This window comes from Vigna unguiculata, chromosome 3 (assembly GCF_037176805.1).
Source record: "Vigna unguiculata cultivar grain cowpea cultivar isolate G323 ecotype 2 chromosome 3, ASM3717680v1, whole genome shotgun sequence".
Classification (NCBI taxonomy): domain Eukaryota; kingdom Viridiplantae; phylum Streptophyta; class Magnoliopsida; order Fabales; family Fabaceae; genus Vigna; species Vigna unguiculata.
The window spans coordinates 29,250,196-29,270,096 of NC_140794.1; the positions used below are offsets into that span (position 1 = coordinate 29,250,196).

The 19,901-nt window shown below is 38.4% G+C and overlaps 3 protein-coding genes across 3 annotated transcripts; 2 read left to right on the plus strand and 1 right to left on the minus strand.

Moving 5' to 3' along the window:
* On the plus strand, nt 1–2,126 carry LOC114175681 (B3 domain-containing protein Os04g0386900-like). Its single transcript, XM_028060463.2, has 3 exons — nt 1–165; nt 728–885; nt 1,335–2,126. The coding sequence occupies exons 1-3, from the start codon at nt 138–140 to the stop codon at nt 1,647–1,649; spliced, it is 501 nt and encodes a 166-aa protein (XP_027916264.1). The 5' UTR covers nt 1–137; the 3' UTR covers nt 1,650–2,126.
* A 153-nt stretch (nt 2,127–2,279) lies between these two features.
* DRT111 (D111/G-patch domain-containing protein) lies at nt 2,280–10,908 on the minus strand. The gene is made up of 2 exons (XM_028065405.2): nt 9,825–10,908; nt 2,280–2,801 (listed from the first exon to the last, which is right to left on the minus strand). Exons 1-2 carry the CDS (start codon nt 10,638–10,640, stop codon nt 2,505–2,507), a joined length of 1,113 nt encoding a protein of 370 aa, XP_027921206.2. The 5' UTR covers nt 10,641–10,908; the 3' UTR covers nt 2,280–2,504.
* Nucleotides 10,909–17,730: 6,822 nt separating this feature from the next.
* Nucleotides 17,731–19,901, plus strand: LOC114175271 (uncharacterized). Its single transcript, XM_028060053.2, has 2 exons — nt 17,731–17,810; nt 18,518–19,901. The coding sequence occupies exons 1-2, from the start codon at nt 17,731–17,733 to the stop codon at nt 19,899–19,901; spliced, it is 1,464 nt and encodes a 487-aa protein (XP_027915854.2).

Here is a 19,901-nt window from a genome sequence, read left to right on the forward strand (position 1 = left end):
TCACTTCAGGCAGAGGCTTCCACCGGTAAGTACTCCGGTGGTTTTTACACGACAATCTACGCTTTTGCTTTGTTCATTTTGACACCATTTACGCTTTCATTTCTTTAAAATTTTCAGGTCATCGTAGCTGTTCCACAATGTCTTCTCGCAGATCAAACGGAAGAGGTAATCTTGGTACTGTTTTTATCATAAATTTCTGCTTTCATACCTAATCTTCTTCATCTCATAATAATATTCATGCAATGCACTTTTTTCCTGTATTTGTTTTATTAAGATTTTTATTTTTTGATAATCCAACAAAACAAAGTGCATGCCGGCCAACAAAAGCGTTTTGATAATCCGTGAGTTGTTATTCATGACTGTGTAAATATGAAATCCAAAGATGAAACTCTGTTTATTGGGGATGCTGATGAGAAATTACTTTCAAGTTTAACTTTAAATAGGAGAAATTTCTCAATTTTCACTAAATTATTTCAGAATTTTTGATATCTTTATATTTAATTACTCAATAAATGTATACAAAAAAATTGATTTGGTCTGAAAAAAACTAATTAGGTTTCTGAACTAAAAAGGAGGTCCATACAGTCATCCTTTTTTTGTATTAGTCAACAACATTTTGAAAAATAACCATTGTTGGAGTGGTGATCCTGGAAGCCATTTATATTACATGCATCAAGCTTATTTGTCTAGATATGAAAGCTTTATCACTAACCTTTTTGTGATGCAGTAGGTAGTGGTAGAGATGCATTAGAAAATGAAGTCCCCTTGCCGCCGCTGCCTGATCATACAACAAATTTGCAATGGGGTGAAGTTAAACCACTTTCAGGAAAACCATACTTTTATAGTATTCTTGCAAATTCAAATCTCTATCCCCGTTATTATATGGTAATTTCGCACTTGGTTTTATAGACCACATATCCCATTTGGTTTCCCATTTGACTATAATTTGGTCTAATAGCACTCTTTCTTCCAACTTTTAGTAGAGGGGTTGAATTTAAGATCATGAATTAGAGACCAGCAGAGTTGTATGTTTATGTACATCAACGTAAAGGAAAAATAGAATAAACAAATGAAAAGGGGGACAGGCATGACTATTCAATTCTAATGTTTTTTGTTGATGCATCATTATGTCGTATCACATTTGGGTTTATGCTAGGAAACGTTGGAGTTGGATTACTTCATTTTTCTGTATCATTACAGAAAATTGATTTATTTACCATGCCTTGAGAAGTCATGAACACATTGAAACACTAGACTATCAATATTTTATATTCTTTCTTTCATACATTTTACATGGGAGAATCATTTGAAATATTTTAGTTGTTGGTATATAGTGGCCTGCGAGGAACTTTCGGTTAGAACTTCCTTCTTGTGAGGTCCCCACCATTCTCACCTATATGGGCAAGAGCTGGGACATGGTGTATCATGGAAAAAGGAAACTGCCGGTTTTTAGTCCAGCAGGATGGAAAAAGTTTGCTGTTGAAAATTGTTTGAGGGTTGAAGATGCATGCATTTTTGAGCTGATGGAAAGCAGTGACAAGAGAGTCATCTTTGAAGTTCAAATTCTTAGATGTGACATCCCATCTGAAATTCTTGAAAATGAAATGATGATGGGTCAGAGTCGAGAAATGCCAATTGTCCTTTACTAGTACTTTAACCATCTGATGCATTTTATTTTCTTTTCTTTTTTTTCATTCTGAGATGGTTAAGGACTTGAGGGTTATTGGATATCTTTTCTTCTGAGTAGGTGAGTGAATGGATTTAGTCACTGCCGCAACTTGTTAGGAGTAGTAATCCTATTTTCCGTTTCTAAATACTACTAGAATTTTATTATTGTCAGAGTGACACATTATAGTTTGTACTTTCTGGGCTAACACTGAATGCTATTTTGTTGGTGTACTCTAGGTTGTGTTACTATATCACTGCTGAGGGGTAGAGTAGTGACGGTGAGTCTTGAATGGTTTCAAAGGACAAATAGTTTCTTCCGTTTAAATAAACCTTAACTGTTTTTATTGATAGCTGATTCGAACTTAATACACTATTTGGTCTAGACATTTTGTGCCCCAAGACTCACATTTTTTGCAAACTAAAGTTGCTTTTGTGATAATTAAAACAGCAACAATAATATAGCTTGTCTAAAATCAAATTATTTGTTTTTAAAGGCATGTTAAACTTTAAGAAGAAACTTGAGTTATTTATAACTTAATCAAGATCACTTAAAAGTCAATTAAAACATTTTACCTCGACTAAAGTGATGAATGCTCGTTCAATGCTCTACCTTAATCACCAAATAATCAAATATTAAAGAACTTCGAATGTACAGCGACAACATTAGCACTAGTAAGGAACTTTCAATGTTCTTGTGAACATAATAATTACCTGAGCACAACCCTTTGTCCCTATTACAAACACATGGACTAAGACTAAGCTTAAGATAAACCTGGATTTCAAGTCTTCAGTGCATTCACTAAGGACGTTACAAAAATAACAGAGGCGCTGTTCGTTCAGGTGAAGCCAGGAATTTCTCCAGGCATTGGAGCTAACTCATTCTTGCTAAACTTTTCCTCATCGTAAAATGAGGCACGCACCACTCTACCCCCAAAATATCGACCATCTAGGTCAATAAGCGCTTTAGTTGTTTCTTCGGATCTCTCAAATTGCACAAATATTCTTACAGCTTCGTCGGTGGGGAAATTTGGTTCTGTTATCTCAAATATCAGAACTCGGGTTACAGTTCCATACTTGGCACATTCCGATCCCACTTCATCTTCCAGCTCGTCGTCTACCTCACCAGGACCCACCTTCAACAAGAAAACATATAGTGAGTCATCTATGATCGATTAAACTACAAATCCCACATCCATTTTAGGATGACTTATACAATCACTACTAATATTTTCATGGCATAGATTAACCGGTAAGGCATCAAAGTTATGCATAATTTTTTAAATGGAATTATTCGGATAATTTTCTTCATAGGAGTTTGTAAGAGAAGAAAATAGATATGAAAAAGAATTAAATTATTTTAATAAGTTAATATCAACTTATGTACTTAATTTATACAAACTTCTCTTCTAACTTCTCTAAAAGACAAGTTGCTTAAGAGATTTAAACAACTTATGGCTAGAAACTCAATTATTGTATTTCCTTATTTTCTTCTCCTGTTAATAAAAATCTACGGAAAATTTTATCCAAATAAAACCCAAGTATAATTTAAGGATACGAACGCACCATCTAGGATCTCTTGTGAACATAGCGATCTCGTGAAGGAAAACATAACTATTGCATCAACTAAAATTCAATGTAAAAAGCTGCAACCATTTCAACTTTTGGAATTGGAAAGCCCTTCAGTACAGATGTTTGCATTACAGTTTTTTAATTTTGGATTTTATAATTATTATTAATTTCCTTCTCAGAGCAGACTTCAAAGAAGTCATCTGTTGATCAATGTCAACAAAAACATGATCAAATAAACATGATCACAACCTAGGACTTTGTCATGTGGAAAGGAGGAAACAAATGATGTACACCAATATGTTTAAAAATCCAGTGTCCAGACAAGTCTACAACAGTTACAAACTATGTGTGAAAGTCCAGAAATATTTTACCAACCATTACAGTGCATGCAAAAAGTAACATGACTTAGTTAAAAATCAAGGTCATAACCTAAACTTTCCAAAAGAAACCGAATTTAACAACTGTAAACAGATACTGACAAATTTCAATCGCTTCAAAATATTATAACGAGAACCTCCCCTCCTAGGTCTCATCTCAAAAACCATGTTTCAAAAAAAAAATGGCTTATGACAGACAATAGCATCATTCAATGAGTACGTTCAAAGAAACAAACATCCCTCCAATAATAACATTTATGGACTAAAGCCAATTCAAAGGAGTATAAATCTAAACCGACAAGTTACCCACAATTATGACTGAATAAAAAATAATCCTAATAAAAATAGGAAATAGAGGGCATAAACTATCCAGCAATAACCTCTGGTAAGAGGCAATCTACTAAACCCTGATTCACAATTTACAATTAAATAAAAAAAAGTAACTATACATATCATCCCCACATACTATATTAACATTGTCATCATAACACTTTCAGAGCAAGGCACTTGAAAAACAAATTACTCATTTACCATGGAAGTTAAAAGGTATTAACCAAGATGCATAAAGTTAATTAATTAGGCAGAGGTATAACTGATGATCCAACAATTCATAAGGCAGTAAGATACAGATCAGTTGATCACTATCAGCTTCAATGACAAGATATAATGAATATGTATCTGAGAGGAATGCTTCTCAGCTAAAAAAAAGGATGATGTCTGCCAAAATCTTATCAACTTATAAGTGAAAATTATATTTGATTTGAATATTTTTGAATAACAAATGTTTTAAGGAAAGAATGGCAATGGTGTACCACGGTTTTTTTCACTAGTTTCTATCCATTGCATGATTCAATTTAATACACGATTAAATCTTGACAACAAACTAGCATGACCTTTTTTCATGTTTCTAAAGCATGACAACTTGGGCTTAAAAACTATAACAGTTTCTCGTTCAAGGAGGGCACACTGCACAGCATACTCTCATTCATGTAATTGCTTTGGCAGTACAAAAGACCAATAGACAATAAAGAATGTCAACGGTGTAACGGTTTTTCTCACTAGTTTCTATTCATTGCATGAGTCAATTTAATACACAATAAATTCTTGAGAAAAAAGTAGCATGTGCTTTTTTCATTCTTTCTAAAGCATGACCACTTGAGCTTAAAAACTATAACAATTTCTCGTTCAAGGAGTGCACACTGCACAGCATACTCTCATTCATGTAATTGCTTTGGCAGTACAAAAGACCAATAGACAATAAAGAATGTCAACAGTGTAACAGGGTTTTTTTCACTAGTTTCTATCCATTGCATGAGTCAATTTAATACACAATAAATTCTTGAGAACAAACTAGCATGAGCTTTTTTCATGCTTTCTAAAGCATGACCACTTGGGCTTAAAAACTATAACAATTTCTCCTTCAAGGAATGCACAAGGCACAGCATACTCATTCATGTAATTGCTTTGGCAGTACAAAAGACCAATAGACAATAAAGATGGTCAATGGCGTAACAGGATTTTTTTCACTAGTTTCTATCCATTGCATGAGTCAATTTAATACACAATAAACTCTTGAAAACAAACTAGCATGTGCTTTTTTCATGCTTTCTAAAGCATGACCACTTGGGCTAAAAACTATAACAATTTCTCCATCAAAGAAAGAGTGCAAACTGCACAGCATACTCTCATTCATGTAATTGGTTTGGCAGTACAAAAGACCAATAGACAAACAATGTCAACGGTGTAACAGGGTTTTTTTCACTAGTTTCTATCCTTTGCATGAGTCAATTTAATACACAATAAATTCTTCAGAACTTTTCATGCTTTCTAAAGCATCGGCTTAAAAAGTATAACAATTTCTCCTCAAGGAGTGCACACTGCATAGTATACTCTTATTCATTCATTGCTTTGGCTGTACAAAAGACCAATAGATAATAAAGAATGTCAACGGTGTAACGGTTTTTTTCACTAGTTTCTATCCATTGCATGAGTCAATTTAATAGACAATAAATTCTTGAGAACAAACTAGCATGAGCTTTTTTCATGCTTTCTAAAGCATGACCACTTCGGCTTAAAAACTATAACAATTTCTCGTTCAAGGAGTGCACACTTCACAGCATACTCTCATTCATGTAATTGCTTTGGCAGTACAAAAGACCATTAGAATATAAAGAATGTCAACAGTGTAACAGGGTTTTTTTCAATAGTTTCTATCCATTGCATGAGTCAATTTAATACACAATAAATTCTTGAGAACAAACTAGCATGATCTTTTTTCATGCTTTCTAAAGCATGACCACTTGGGCTTAAAAACTATAACAATTTCTCCTTTAAGTAATGCACACGGCACAGCATACTCTCATTCATGTAATTGGTTTGGCAGTACAAAAGACCAATAGACAATAAAGAATGTCAACGGTGTAACAGGATTTTTTACACTAGTTTCTATCCTTTGCATGAGTCAATTTAATACACAATAAATTCTTCAGAACTTTTTCATGCTTTCTAAAGCATCGGCTTAAAAAGTATAACAATTTCTCCTTCAAGGAGTGCACACTGCATAGTATACTCTTATTCATTCATTGCTTTGGCTGTACAAAAGACCAATAGATAATAAAGAATGTCAATGGTGTAACGGTTTTTTTCACTAGTTTCTATCCATTGCATGAGTCAATTTAATACACAATAAATTCTTGAGAACTTTTTCATGCTTTCTAAAGCAAGACTACTTGGGCTTAAAAACTATAACAATTTCTCCTTCAAGGAGTGCACACTGCACAGTATACTCTCATTCATGTAATTGCTTTGGCAGTACAAAAGACCAATAGACAATAAAGAATGTCAACGGTGTAACAGTTGTTTTCAGTAGTTTCTATCCATTGCATGAGTCAATTTAATAGACAATAAATTCTTGAGAACAAACTAGCATGAGCTTTTTTCAAGCTTTCTAAAGCATGACCAGTTGGGCTTAAAAACTATAACAATTTCTCCTTCAAGTAATGCACAAGGCACAGCATACTCTCATTCATGTAATTGCTTTGGCAGTACAAAAGACCAATAGACAATAAAGAATGTCAACGGTGTAACGGTTTTTTTCACTAGTTTCTATCCATTGCATGAGTCAATTTAATACACAATAAATTCTTGAGAACTTTTTCATGCTTTCTATAGCAAGACTACTTGGGCTTAAAAACTATAACAATTTCTCCTTCAAGGAGTGCACACTGCACAGTATACTCTCATTCATGTAATTGCTTTGGCAGTACAAAAGACCAATAGACAATAAAGAATGTCAACGGTGTAACGGTTTTTTTCCCTAGTTTCTATCCATTGCATGAGTCAATTTAATAGAAAATAAATTCTTGAGAACAAACTAGCATGAGCATTTTTCATGCTTTCTAAAGCATGACCATTTGGGCTTAAAAACTATAACAATTTCTCGTTCAAGGAGTGCGCACTGCACAGCATACTCTCATTCATGTAATTCTTTTGGCATTACAAAAGACCAATAGACAATAAAGAATGTCAACAGTGTAACAGGGTTTTTTTCACTAGTTTCTATCCATTGCATGAGTCAATTTAATACATAATAAATTCTTGAGAACAAACTAGCATGAGCTTTTTTCATGCTTTTTAAAGCATGACCACTTGGACTTAAAAACTATAACAATTTCTCGTTCAAGGAATGCACACGGCACAGCTTACTCTCATTCATGTAATTGCTTTGGCAGTACAAAAGACCAATAGACAATAAAGAATGTCAACAGTGTAACAGGGTTTTTTTCACTAGATTCTATCCATTGCATGAGTCAATTTAATACACAATAAATTTTTGAGAACAAACTAGCATGTGCTTTTTTCATGCTTTCTAAAGCTTGACCACTTGGGCTTAAAAACTATAACAATTTCTCCTGCAAGGAGTGCACACTGCACAGCATACTCTCATTCATGTAATTGCTTTGGCAGTACAAAAGACCTATAGACAATAAAGAATATCAACGGTGTAACAGGGTTTTTTTCACTAGTTTCTATCCATTGCATGAGTCAATTTAATACATAATAAACTCTTGAGAACAAACTAGCCTGTGCTTTTTTGATGATTTCTAAAGCATGACAACTTGGGCTTAAAAACTATAACAATTTCTCGTTCAAGGAGTGCACACTGCACGGCATACTCTGATTCATGTAATTGCTTTGGCTGTACAAAAGACCAATAGACAATAAAGAATGTCAACGGTGTAACAGGGTTTTTTTCCCTAGTTTCTATCCATTGCATGAGTCAATTTAATACACAATAAATTCTTGAGAACAAACTAGTGAAATTGTTAGGAACAAGTGACCTAGTTAGGAACAAGTTTTGCACAATACTACACTATTTCAAGCCTGTCCTCTGTTGGTATTCATAAAACCTCAAGTGAAACCTTATATCATCATAATTGGCACCAAGCAATTACAGATGAAATGTCTGCCCTACGTTGTAAAGCACATTGGATCTAGTATCTAAAGTAACCAGTAACAGCTAACTGTCAATTGGTCCCCATACGCTGTATTGACCATTTCAAGGCTCATTTAGCAGCCAAGTATAGTACACAAATCTCTTGCAATGGCTACAACAATGCTTTTTCCTCTAGTTTCAAAGAATGAATCTGTTTGATTCTTCCTCACCATGGCTAGGGATTAATCCAACATTGACCTCTTTATTACCTTGACAAAAAGAATGCCCTCCATATAATTTTTAAGAGGAAGTTTACATAGAACAACCTCCTAACTTTGTTATTTGGGAAAATCTAAATTGTTCATAAATCCTTGTACTGACGCAAAAGCAGTTCCCATAAGTTTGGTTAGTACACTTTAAAACGTTATTCGAGCATTTGGCACCCCTCATGTTAATGTTGTTAATTTGGTTTTATCCGCATCAATCACATGATCAGTGCATCAACCTTGGTGGATGGCAAAAACATCAAGAAGAAGCATATTTTCTATACCTTCAAGTTTAGCAATTGTTGGTATAGCATTTGCATGCTGAATCTCAAAAACATCACCACCAAAACAAAGGTAAGACGTTTAACAAGAACACAGTTATCAAACTAGAATGCTAACTCATACTTGGACGAGTTTACATGCCCATGATAACACAAATGTTTAACTCAGTTGCAGAATCCTGTTTGAATAAGTTTGAGTGCACTCACACAAACTCGTTTGAACTCAGTCAATCTCTTGGGTTCAGGAACGAGCTCACAAGCTCATTACGGTAAAAAATATTTACTCAAAAGAACAGTTATTGATGTCATTTGAGTCTCAAAACACAAAAAAACGAACATTGAGGCTCGTTCTCAGTCTAATTGCACGCAAGTTTATTTTTTATTTGGTCAGTTGATTTCCTCTGCATATGGAAGTCTCTCTGCTCAAACAGAACTGCAAATTACAGCCCTGTTTTTTGTTTCTCTGTTTTGTCTATATTTTATATGTTTGAGAAATGCTGAAATTTTATTAGTATTAATTTCAAGTTTCAGCATTTCAAATCTCAGGAATTAGCAGTATATTTTGGATTTATCCTGCAATATTTATGATATAATAATTTTGGGAATTGGGAGTATTATTTGAGAATGATTTATGTATTTTATATTGAGTAAGCTCTTGCAAATATACAATCAAGGCCTTTATGAATTTATATAAATTCTCAACTTTGACAACCTAGAATATGTATACAAGTTAAACACAATTTCTACAAAACAAAGCAAACTGATCAGCGGAATGAAAACCTAGTAAAAAGCTTGACGTATTTATTTTGTCAAGTTAAATAATATAAGAACTGTAAACCATAGATCATAGCATTAAATTCATCACTAGTCACGATTATTAAAACCACATCCATCACTGGCCAAGCCAAAACTTCACAAGGCCTCATCGCGTGCAAAAATTTTAATCCCTAATAATTTTAAACGGAAACCCCATACCAGGCAGACCAAAATCTACAACATCACAAGCAACAAAATGCGAAAATTACATCCTATCTAAAGTTAACACAACACTGTTCATCTAAGGCAGCAACAACCAAAGGAATTGACAAAAATCAAGTAGAGAATCAGCCATAACACAAGCTCACTAGTTACCTCATAAAACACAATCCTGACTGATAAACTTTCAACAAAATTCCACAAACAAGCACTTATCATGTCAAAACACACCCAATAAACATATGTAACATACCATATTCCTAAGCAGCAGCACCTTGGTAGGCACTCCATTGAAGTTAACACTCTTCACTTTCTTGCTGTTATCACTAGCATTCACAATAACCCCAGCTCTTCTATCCGTTTTCTTTGCCATCAAAGGAGTGGTAATCCCCTGCTCCTGCTTCCCAAGTCCCTGCCCCTCCTTCCATCCCATCTTCGCCATCATCCTCTGCGCCGCCGTCATCTGTCCACCCGCCCCCACTCCCAACCCTCCTGTCTCAGACTTCCCAATGCTAAACCCATCCGAATTCCCCGTCGGAGGCGGCGACGGCGATCTCGGCACGGCCCCACTCATCGCCGCGCGCCTCCTCCACGCCTCTTCACCGGAAACATTCAACCTCGACTCACTGTAATCCCTTTCTCGCTCTCGTTCCTTCTCGCGCTCCCTCTCTTCGTCCTCTTCCTCCTGGCGGCGGCGCTCGAGCTCCCGCAGCATCTCGGCCTCACGGGCCTTGCGCTTGCGTTCGTGGCGGTACTCCTCGTAGTCGTTGGGCCGGGCCGGGTCGTACTCCTCCAGAACGGTGGACTGGACGCCGACGAGAGCGGGCTGCAGGGCATCGTCAGGAGGCGGAGCGGGCGTGGGGGAGAGAAGGGCCTTAGGGTTGGCGACAACGGGCTTGGGCTTGGGCTGTGTTCGGAGGAGGGTTTGGGGAGGCGCGAAGAGCGACGCGGGCTTGCGGAGCGTGGCAGGGGCCATCTTGGTGCTTGAAGACCACACATTGGGAGTGGGTTTGTTGTCTTCTTCCGCCGACGAAGGTGGAGGAAGGTCTCCGTATAATCCACCCAACATTTGAATATTGAAAATTGAAAGCAAACGATAACGGATTCGTTGATTCTACGACCAATTCTGAAGGGGAATCGAGAAAAGATAGATAAACGGGATAATGAATAGTGCTTTGGGCTTAGATTATGAGATTAGGGATTTGTTGATGACACCAACACAGAACAGAACGAAGCACAACACGCGCGGCCGAATACAAGGTAGCCGTTGAGTGATCTCGATGACCTCAATGAGTCGATGGGTCTCGGTCGCGCACTACTCGAATGCGTCGCGGCAGAGTGATTTATTTACTTTAGCAGGTTTTTTTTGTTTTTTACATTAATAGTTAAATAAATATTTTGGTCCCATTTAATTTATTTTGATCAATTTGTTTTTTTTTTTCATTCAATTTGATTTTTATTTGCTAAATTATGTTCAATTTCGTTCTTTCATTGACGTCGTTTAAATTGATAACGACAGAATATATAGGTCAATATTGTTCACATGACGTTTAAATTGACTGTGTTTTGTTCAAATAAGTCTCTATTTTAGTTCAATTTAATCTTTATTTTAATTAAATTGGTTTAATTTTGTCTCTTCCTTCATTTCATGACCTTTCACCACTACCACCATAACAGTTATTCAAGACGTCGAAGCGTACCAAACTTTCAATGAAATCCCGCAACTAGTGGCATTCCTCAGTGGTGTGACCTAAGGATTGGTGAAAATGCAATTTTTTCATTGGGCCAGCCCTTGACGAGGAGGGTTGAGGCTCAGGGAGTTGTATGAGCTCTAGGTTATAGGCTTTCCTATGGTGTCCCAACTGACATTAAAGAGGGTGTACTGATTGTATCGGGTTGTCCTCTTATCAACCTTGTTGTTCTTCTAGCTTTTCATTTAGGTGGGGATTCCAAGTTTCTTTATCGTCTTCAACTTGTTCTCCTTGATGGTCATATATTTGGTTGCGCACTCCCTTAGCTCGTTCATGTCCCTAGGCCTTTTCGTGGAAAAGGGAGTCGGAGAATGGTCCAAGTTGAATACCACAAATCATGGAGTGCATGCCAACAAATAGGGAATGTATGGAATAGTAGTCATTGCGGTGTGAACCTCTCCATGAAGTGCCTGAATGTTTCACTTTCTCCCTACTTTATGTACTTTAGGGCTGTCGAAGTGGTAGGCACCATCTTCCAATCTGCGAACTTGGCTCAAAACATGGTGCTTAAGGTCTCAAAACAATCCACTGAGTATAGGGGCAGTGTGTAGTACCAATCTAGAGCCTGTCCATCCAAAGTGGTAGGAAACATCCTACAAAATTCCCTCTTATCTTGAGTATGTATACTAACCTGAATCGGATAAGCTTTTAGATGTGTGGTTGAGTCGATGGTTCCATCGTACTTTCAGATGTTGATTAGGATCCCTTTTGGGATGCTGATTCGTGCCACCCCCTCATTGAAAGGGTGGAAATTTTTTACGTCTGGTGGCTATAAGAGGTTGGCTTTGATATCGCTGTCGTTAGGCGATCAAATTACCACTACTTTAGCAACTTCAGTATTGCCAATTAGTAGTGAACAAAATAGTTAGGGTTAAGATAACCCTGAGTCGTCTCACAACGAATACGAAATTGATCTCAAATATTTGATTCTTAAAAATGCAATTAAAACTAGCAATTATAAAAATAGGGGGATTTTGATGTGCAAAGAAAATGACACGGAAGATTGTAAACACTGTAATAGTAAATAGGTCAATTCCACTGCTTTTTCTAAATAAGATTCTTCATTGGTTATCTAGAGATTATTGTTAAATTAATTATTGTTGTTGATTTACAAATCAATCAATGTAAAGACTCAATTCATTTGTTGGCATCCTCACTTTTAATCAAAGTACAATCTCAATTAAAAGTGAGAATTGTTAGATTGTCCATAGTAAATTCAATCAAAGTACAGTCTCAATTAATTTTATTATGCCTAATCATGTCTATTCCTTTGTTTCTTCACCAAATAGAAAACTTAATTAATCAAAGTAAAGTCTTGACTAATTTTAGTTAAAGTAATTACCTCTAATCAAAGTAAAGTCTCAATTATTGGCAAAAACTTATTTAATCAAATGAAAGTTTCTAAATAAAATCAAAGTAGAGTCTCAATTTAATTTAAAAACCTTTTAACTCATATGATTAGCATGCATGTAGATTTAAAATCATTATTTTCTATTCGATTAAGAAGCAAAGGACATAAATAAACAAAAGCCACAACAATAATAAAAATAACAAACATATAAATTCATCTAACCTCAGAATCCAGTTAAGAAATTACAGTGGAATCAACCCTAAAAGCTTAGCCCTCCATGGCTTTGATGGAATACATGTTGATATGAAGGAAAGAAAATAAAAGAAAGAATGAGAGATGTGGTGGAGACAGTATTTGCCAAAACCAGAGAGTTCTAAGTGTCTAAGTTGTCAATTTGCTTTGTTTCTGCTCCCTTAAGTCTCTTTATATAGGCTTCAACTGGACTTTGGGCTTTATCTGTCAGTTGCTAAAATCTTTTATTTTTATTTAATTAATTAGCAACTTAATTCCTGTCCAATTTCCAATTTTGCCCCTTTCATTTAACCATTTTTGCAGTTTTGACCAGAGTTGACTGCTGACTTTGACCAGTTGACCAGATTTGACCAGTTGACCAATTTGATTGCCCTATCAGATGCTGACACGTGGCAGTGCATTTTCTCTCTCCAGAATTAGGGTTTCTGCCCCCATGTTTCTTCCTTGGCTGCGCGGCTGACGGCAATGGCGGCTGCTCCGGCGGGTGTGGTGGTGTTGCTGCGTCATGGTCCGTGAAGAGAAAATGTGGTTGCTGCAACTGTTCCGTTTGCGTGCTTCATTGTGGCTGCTGGTTCGCGCGAAGATGGACGAGAATGAGGGTGCAGGTTCGTGGTTGCGCTACTACAACGGGAACGGTGATTTGAGGTGCGAAAATGGTGGATTCGAAGCTGGTGCAGCCATGGCTGCTGCGTGAAGGACTCGCACGATGCAGGGCTGACTCGCTGTGTGGTCGCGAATGGTGGCCGGGATTGGTTCGCGGTGTTCGTTGTTGGTGCGTTGCAGTGAGGTGCGCTGCTGCGGTGAAGATGGAAGCTGCGCGAATGGAGGACCGTGGTGTGGAGGCGCGACGAAACTGCGGAGAAGATGGTTGCGATGGTGGCACGTCGCGGTGGCTGCTGTAATGGAGGTTGCAGGTGCGGTGGCCGGCGAGAACGAAGAGGTGCGGTGGTGTTGATGGTGGCTGCCGTGACTGGTGGTGGTGGCTGTGTGGAGGGTGGTCATGGTGGCTGAAATTAGGGTTAGGGTTTCATGAGTGAGATGGAGGAGATGATGACGTGGCAAGATCTGATTGGTTAATTTGGTGAGTGGAGGATTATGACACGTGTCAGCTTATGATTGGCCTGATTTGAAAGGTGGGGATTGCCACATGGCATGATCTGGTTGAGTGGAGTTTAAGTGGTAGGAGGGGTGCAACTTAGTGAAAACTGGGGGTGCAGAACAGGGTTTTTGGTGGTCCACTTTGCAGGAGTGTGCAAATAAAATATGGGGGTGCATTTAGCTCCTGATTTATTCTTTTCCAGAATTTCCTGATTTTGGACTTATTTTGTAACTTTGAATATTTTAAATCCACACTATTAATGACCAAAAATAAATTCCAGCTGCATTAACAAACGTTAGAATATCCAATAATATTTTATGCAACTAAAATCAATTTTTACGCCACTTTTACCAAACTTACTCAATAAATCCAATAATCACAAATCCTAATTAAATCAATCTTTAAGCACAGAAAATTTAATTAAATCCCCAAATTTAAATATTAAATGAGGGCAAAAATTTGAACTCATCACACACCCACACTTATCCTTTTGCACTCCTGGGCAAAATTGAACAATTTCAAAACTTTATTCTGAGGTCTTTTATTCCATATTTTCAGTGGATTAAAGAAATGAATACAAATGGAAACAGATCAATCTTCTAGAAATCATGTTGCCATGCACAAACAAATGGATAAAATTTTGTTTTTCACACATGAGTTAATCTTTTGAGTTTACAAGATAATCAAATATGAAAGAGAAACACTCAAGTTAAATGTATATTTTCTCACCAAAATTCGCTCAAGTGTTTTGGCTTGTGTTTTCACTCAAAATACCCATGCAAGTAAACACTCTCAATGCTTAGCAAGACTCTAATATTCATAGCTTTCAGAAAACATGCATTCAAAAATCATGAGGACTTTTCAAGGTTATAATGAGGCCAAGGCAAAGGTAGGAAAAACTTTAGGATTTGTGTGTTTTTGAAATAGTAAGGAAGAAAGAGTTATGGAGCATAGTTTCAAAAATAATCCTTTTTTTTCTTTGTTTTTTTTTTTCTCTTTTATCCTCTGTTGCTCTTTTTCAGACAGCAATCATTTTTCATTACAACACTCTGTCATCAACAATTATTTTCCTTTTTGCCATTTTTACAACTTTGTGGGGGAAATACTCACCCCCACACTTTATTCCTCAACCAATCTCAACATAATCCACTAGCTCCTTTTTTCACGCTAAGGTAAGGAAAAACATGGTCTTTTTCTTTTTAAGGTTTAGCAATATGCTCAAAACAAGAAAAAGAGGTTTAAGGTCAAGGGGCTGCCAATGGATCAAGGTCATGGTTAGCTTATTTGGCCAAGTAGCTAAAAACAAGAAATGCCTCAGTCATATCAAATCATGCATGTTCACCTAAGATGCAAAACAACAGAATCAAGCTAAACATTTGAGTACCAACAAGACATGAGCAAGTCACACAAGAAAAATAGGAATGACAGGTTGCTTTGTTGTGCTCTCTTCGAGTCTTGCGTGAAGCTGGGGCAAAGTTTTACCGAGGTCCCATGGGGTGTAGAAAATGTTCTTACTAGGACCGTGAGGCGAGTCTTTGGACAGGTGGCAAGATCTTGTTGACTTTGACATACTTTGATGGGGTGCTTCCAAGGGTTGAGACACAATGGAAGATCCATTCGAAAAAAGACTCTTTGACGCTCAAATCAGTAAGAGAGTAAGGATTTTGTATAAGAGAGAATGAGTATATGAGAGTGTATGTTTTTCCTGTGAAATACTAGATTTATTTATAGGCCCTTTTGGGCCTTAGACTTATGTGATAAAACATGTAATATAATATTAACCAATATCAATGAAATAATAACTTACCTTGAATAGACAGTAACAATAATAATAATGACACATTACCCCGATATACTAAATAATATGTAAATATTTGGTGTCAAGGAACATTAAAATGATAATGTTCTAATATCGAGATGATTCACACTTACTATAAAATCCGCGGAAATTAATTAATTAAATAAATAATTAATTAATAAATGCGGGTGAGTTGTGCATTTATGACATTAATTTCTGTTATGTGTGACGTGAAAAAGTGCTAGCTCAAATGGTTGAGAGTACTTTGGTTGTGTGAGAGGACTTAGGTTCGAGTCCTAAGTAGGCCAATTATGTGTATTTTGTTATTAATGTTTTATTAATATGTTGGGCCACCCTCAAGATGAGATATGCTTGAATTGTATGTGTTAGCAAGAAACATGGGTTGGCCTGATGGTTTAAAGTTGATTTAACTTTGGCATGGTGTGGGTTCGAACCTGGGTGGACTCAAATTTAACTTTCTTTTTGCTAAAAGGTTGTGTGGCTGAATATGAATAGATGAGAAAGACCTTAGCAGAAGGAGAGTTAGGAGTGAAGTAGAGAGGGTAATTGAAGTGGTGATAAGGCAAGCCTTGGTGATCAAATGGGATTTTTCAGGTTAGGGGAGCTGAACCCGAAATTGCATGCCTTTGATCATTTTGCATGATTTGAATGTGTATATGCTATGGAATTTGCACTATATCTGTGATGAATTGGGGTTTGGGGTGTTTAGGTACTGTTTTATATGAATTCATACCTAAATTATGTGATTATAATGAGATGATGCACTGTGTAAGGGTAATTGTGCAAAACTTTGGTTTTTGGAGTCCCCATTATGGCAACATTGTGTTCATATGTGCGTGCATTATTTTCCTAATGAATGGTATGATTTGGCATGAGTTTTGAGAATGGTTACTGCTGGTCGCGTGCGTAAACAGGGAGCCATTCTGCAATTTTCGCTTAGGCGAGCCAGCCTCACCTAGGCGAGGTTGGCAGAGACAAAATCCTTGTGTTACGCGATCATCTCGCGCAGGCGAGGGAGCCTAGTCCTGAGCGACAGGTCATCTCGCTCAGGCGAGTGTGCCTCGCTTAGGTGAGGATACGAGCATGTTGAAGGGTGCTAGTGGGGACATCTCGCTCAGGCGAGAGTCTCTCGCCTAGGCAAGATTTCGAGGGTGATTTGTGTTGTTTGGTGGAACTTGTTGCTTGGACGAGATGAATCATGATTCTGGGCGAGCGAGGGTCTCGCCCAAGCGAGGGTGAGCTCGCTTAAACGAGAGTACGTGTAGTGCAGTGTTTTTAGAGGCTCGCCCAAGCTAGTGGATCTAGCTTAAGCGAGATAGGCTGGACAGGTTACACAACGGAGTTTATTTTAAGGGAGTGAGGATGTTGGGAAACTTCCAAAGCAGGTGTTATTGCTATATTATTGGGATGAAGTAGAAATTAAAGCATGGTCTATAAGGCTTCTAAGAATATCTCGTTGGTGGGCTTGCTGGTGTTCCAAGGGTTGTGGCCCGGAACGTATCTTTGAGTTGTGACTCAAGATAGGGGTTAAGCACGTGGCATTCTATGGGTTGTGGCCCGGAATGACTTTTCTCGAGTTGTGGGCTCGGGATAGCGGATGAACACGAGGGACCTTGAGTTGTGGCTCGGGTTGGCGAGTGTGCCGGTGTGAGTGTGCTGGTTATGGCTAGTACGGATGGGTCCAGATGGATTGCCCTCCTCAGTGGTTGCTGATGAGTTTGGTCATCCTGGGACGTTACGGACTATGTTCATACTTGGGAACTCCACCTAGCGTTACGGTGTGTGATCCGTAGCATGGTTTCCGCACATGCTCTATCGGTTGTGGCCGATAGGTGTGGCAGCAAGGCTCCTGGAGATACTCAATAGAAGATATAGAACACTGCTCGCATGGTTGTGGCCATGAGAAGAACTCGAACGAGGTTTCCTGATGTACTTATTATGCATGGTGGTGGCCATGTGGAGGGAAGGTAACATGACTTCCATTAGGTGTATCGGGGTACATGGTGGTGGCCATGTGATGGAATTAGAGTAAGATTCTGTGGGAAAAGAAAGGATACTTGATATGGTTGTGGCCATGCAGTATAAAGAAAGAATTTGTGGTGTTGTTATGTTATTTGTACTGGTTAAACATGTATATGTATATTTGATATATATTTTTGTATGTTTTAACTGTTAGCTCACCCTATCTGCTTGTGTTTGGCGATGATCGTGTACGCGGTACATGTGAGCAGGTGATGATGCAAGTGGAACTGGTGAGGCTTAGCTACGGAGAGGGGCTGATTATGGGAATTTTTATGTTTACGTTTTTTTGTTACTCTATTTTAATATAGGATGTAAAGGCTCATGGCCTACTTGACTAAACTCACCGTTTTGTATTCATGGACTTGTTGGTACTTTAAGGAAGTTTTACATTTCCCGTGTTTTGGAAAATGAGGCATTATTATAAATGAGTTTTTACATAAATGATATTGATGTATTATTTCTGTTTTATTTTGTTAAATCCGTAATATCCGGACGGGATGTTACATTTGGTATCAGAGCTTTGTTTTCAAAATGATTTTTGGGGTCTATGGGGAGTGAGCTTACCGTGTGTGTGCTTGTGAGATCATTTTGATCATTGTTTGTTATCTGACTTTTAGTATGAAGTCTTAACCAAGCTGTTTAATGTGAACAGTTACATGTGGCGTGCTAGAGCTATGGCAAATAGGAGGAGGAGGAATAATGCTGGGGTTAATGAGATCTCGCAGGCGATACATCGGATGGTAGATGCGATGCAGCCCATTGCAATGCAACCTCGAGCCGTGGTAGCACCCACACGTCCGGTGTCGATGGAGGATTTTATGAGGCATAAGCCCTCAAAATTTGCGGGCAAATCTTCTCTAGATGAAGTCGATGCTTGGCTTAAAGAGTGCGAGAAAATCTGTCGGGTGATTGATTGCACAGACGCCCAGAAGCTCTCATTCATATCTTTCCTGTTGATAGCTGATGCGGAATACTGGTGGGCAGGCATGCAGCAACTCATGCAGACTCGGGGTGAGGAGGTTACCTGGACTTCCTTCAGGGAGAGATTTCTGGAAAAATATTTTCCAACCAGTGCCAGGCATGAGAGAGAGGCGGAATTCCTCACGTTCCAGCAGGGGAACCTGACTGTGCAGGCATACACAGACAGGTTTGAATATTTGGCCAGGTTCTACACACCTACTGTTACCGAGGAGTGGAGGTGCCGAAAATACGAGGGCGGGCTGAAACACGAGCTGCGCCGCTTTATTGTACCTCTCTGGATCCGGGAGTTCCCAGTTTTGGTGGAGCAGGCCAAGGCTGTAGAGCAGCTGGAGATGGGGCCCAGCAAAGGGGCTCGACCACATAAGACTACCTCTGATTCACGGCAGCAGAAGAAGCCGTATGATAGGCCACAAAGCTCGGCTAAGAAACTACAGTGCTACAACTGTGGTGAGGAGCATTATCGGAGGGATTGTCCAAAACCCTCAGGCAGTTCCAGTGGTGGTGGTGGTGGTAGCACTGGCAAGTGCTACGATTGTGATCAGACGGGCCATTTTGCACGACACTGCTCGAATAAGAAACCAGCTAGAGGTGCATTAGCGAAGAAACCAGTAGGGGATCGACCTAGAGCCCCTGGTCGTGTTTTTGCCTTGACGACTACCGAGGCCGCCCAGTCAGGTAACCTAGTGCAGACTACTTGTTTTTTAGTTGACCATGAGGTTGTTGTGCTGTATGACTCAGGAGCTACCCATTCATTCGTATCCAATGAATGCGTGAGGAGGCTCGGTCTAATGATGCGAGAGCTGGCGTGCGAGTTAATTGTTGCGATTCCAGCGTCTGGAGAGGTATCCACCACGTCTGTTTGTGTGAGATGCCCTATAGAGGTGGCAGACCGCAGGTTCAAGGTGAATCTCATCTGCTTACCAATGGAGGGGTTAGATGTGATTCTGGGTATAGATTGGTTGGCCAGCAACCATGTGGTGATTTATTGTGGGCAACGTAGCGTGGTGTTTCTAGATGCAGAAGGACTAGAATTAATATCATCCAACCAAGCATAG

Coding starts and splice junctions, on each gene's coding strand:
- LOC114175271 (XM_028060053.2), top strand. CDS start 17,731: ATGGTTGTGGCCATGAGAAGAACTCGAACGAGGTTTCCTGATGTACTT. Junction 17,811..18,517: donor GGTGGCCATGTGGAGGGAAG/GTAACATGACTT, acceptor TAATGTGAACAG/TTACATGTGGCGTGCTAGAG.
- LOC114175681 (XM_028060463.2), top strand. CDS start 138: ATGTCTTCTCGCAGATCAAACGGAAGAG. Junction 166..727: donor TCGCAGATCAAACGGAAGAG/GTAATCTTGGTA, acceptor TTTGTGATGCAG/TAGGTAGTGGTAGAGATGCA. Junction 886..1,334: donor TCTATCCCCGTTATTATATG/GTAATTTCGCAC, acceptor GTTGGTATATAG/TGGCCTGCGAGGAACTTTCG.
- DRT111 (XM_028065405.2), bottom strand. CDS start 10,640: ATGTTGGGTGGATTATACGGAGACCTTCCTCCACCTTCGTCGGCGGAA. Junction 2,802..9,824: donor TGCTGCTGCTTAGGAATATG/GTATGTTACATA, acceptor TTCTTGTTGAAG/GTGGGTCCTGGTGAGGTAGA.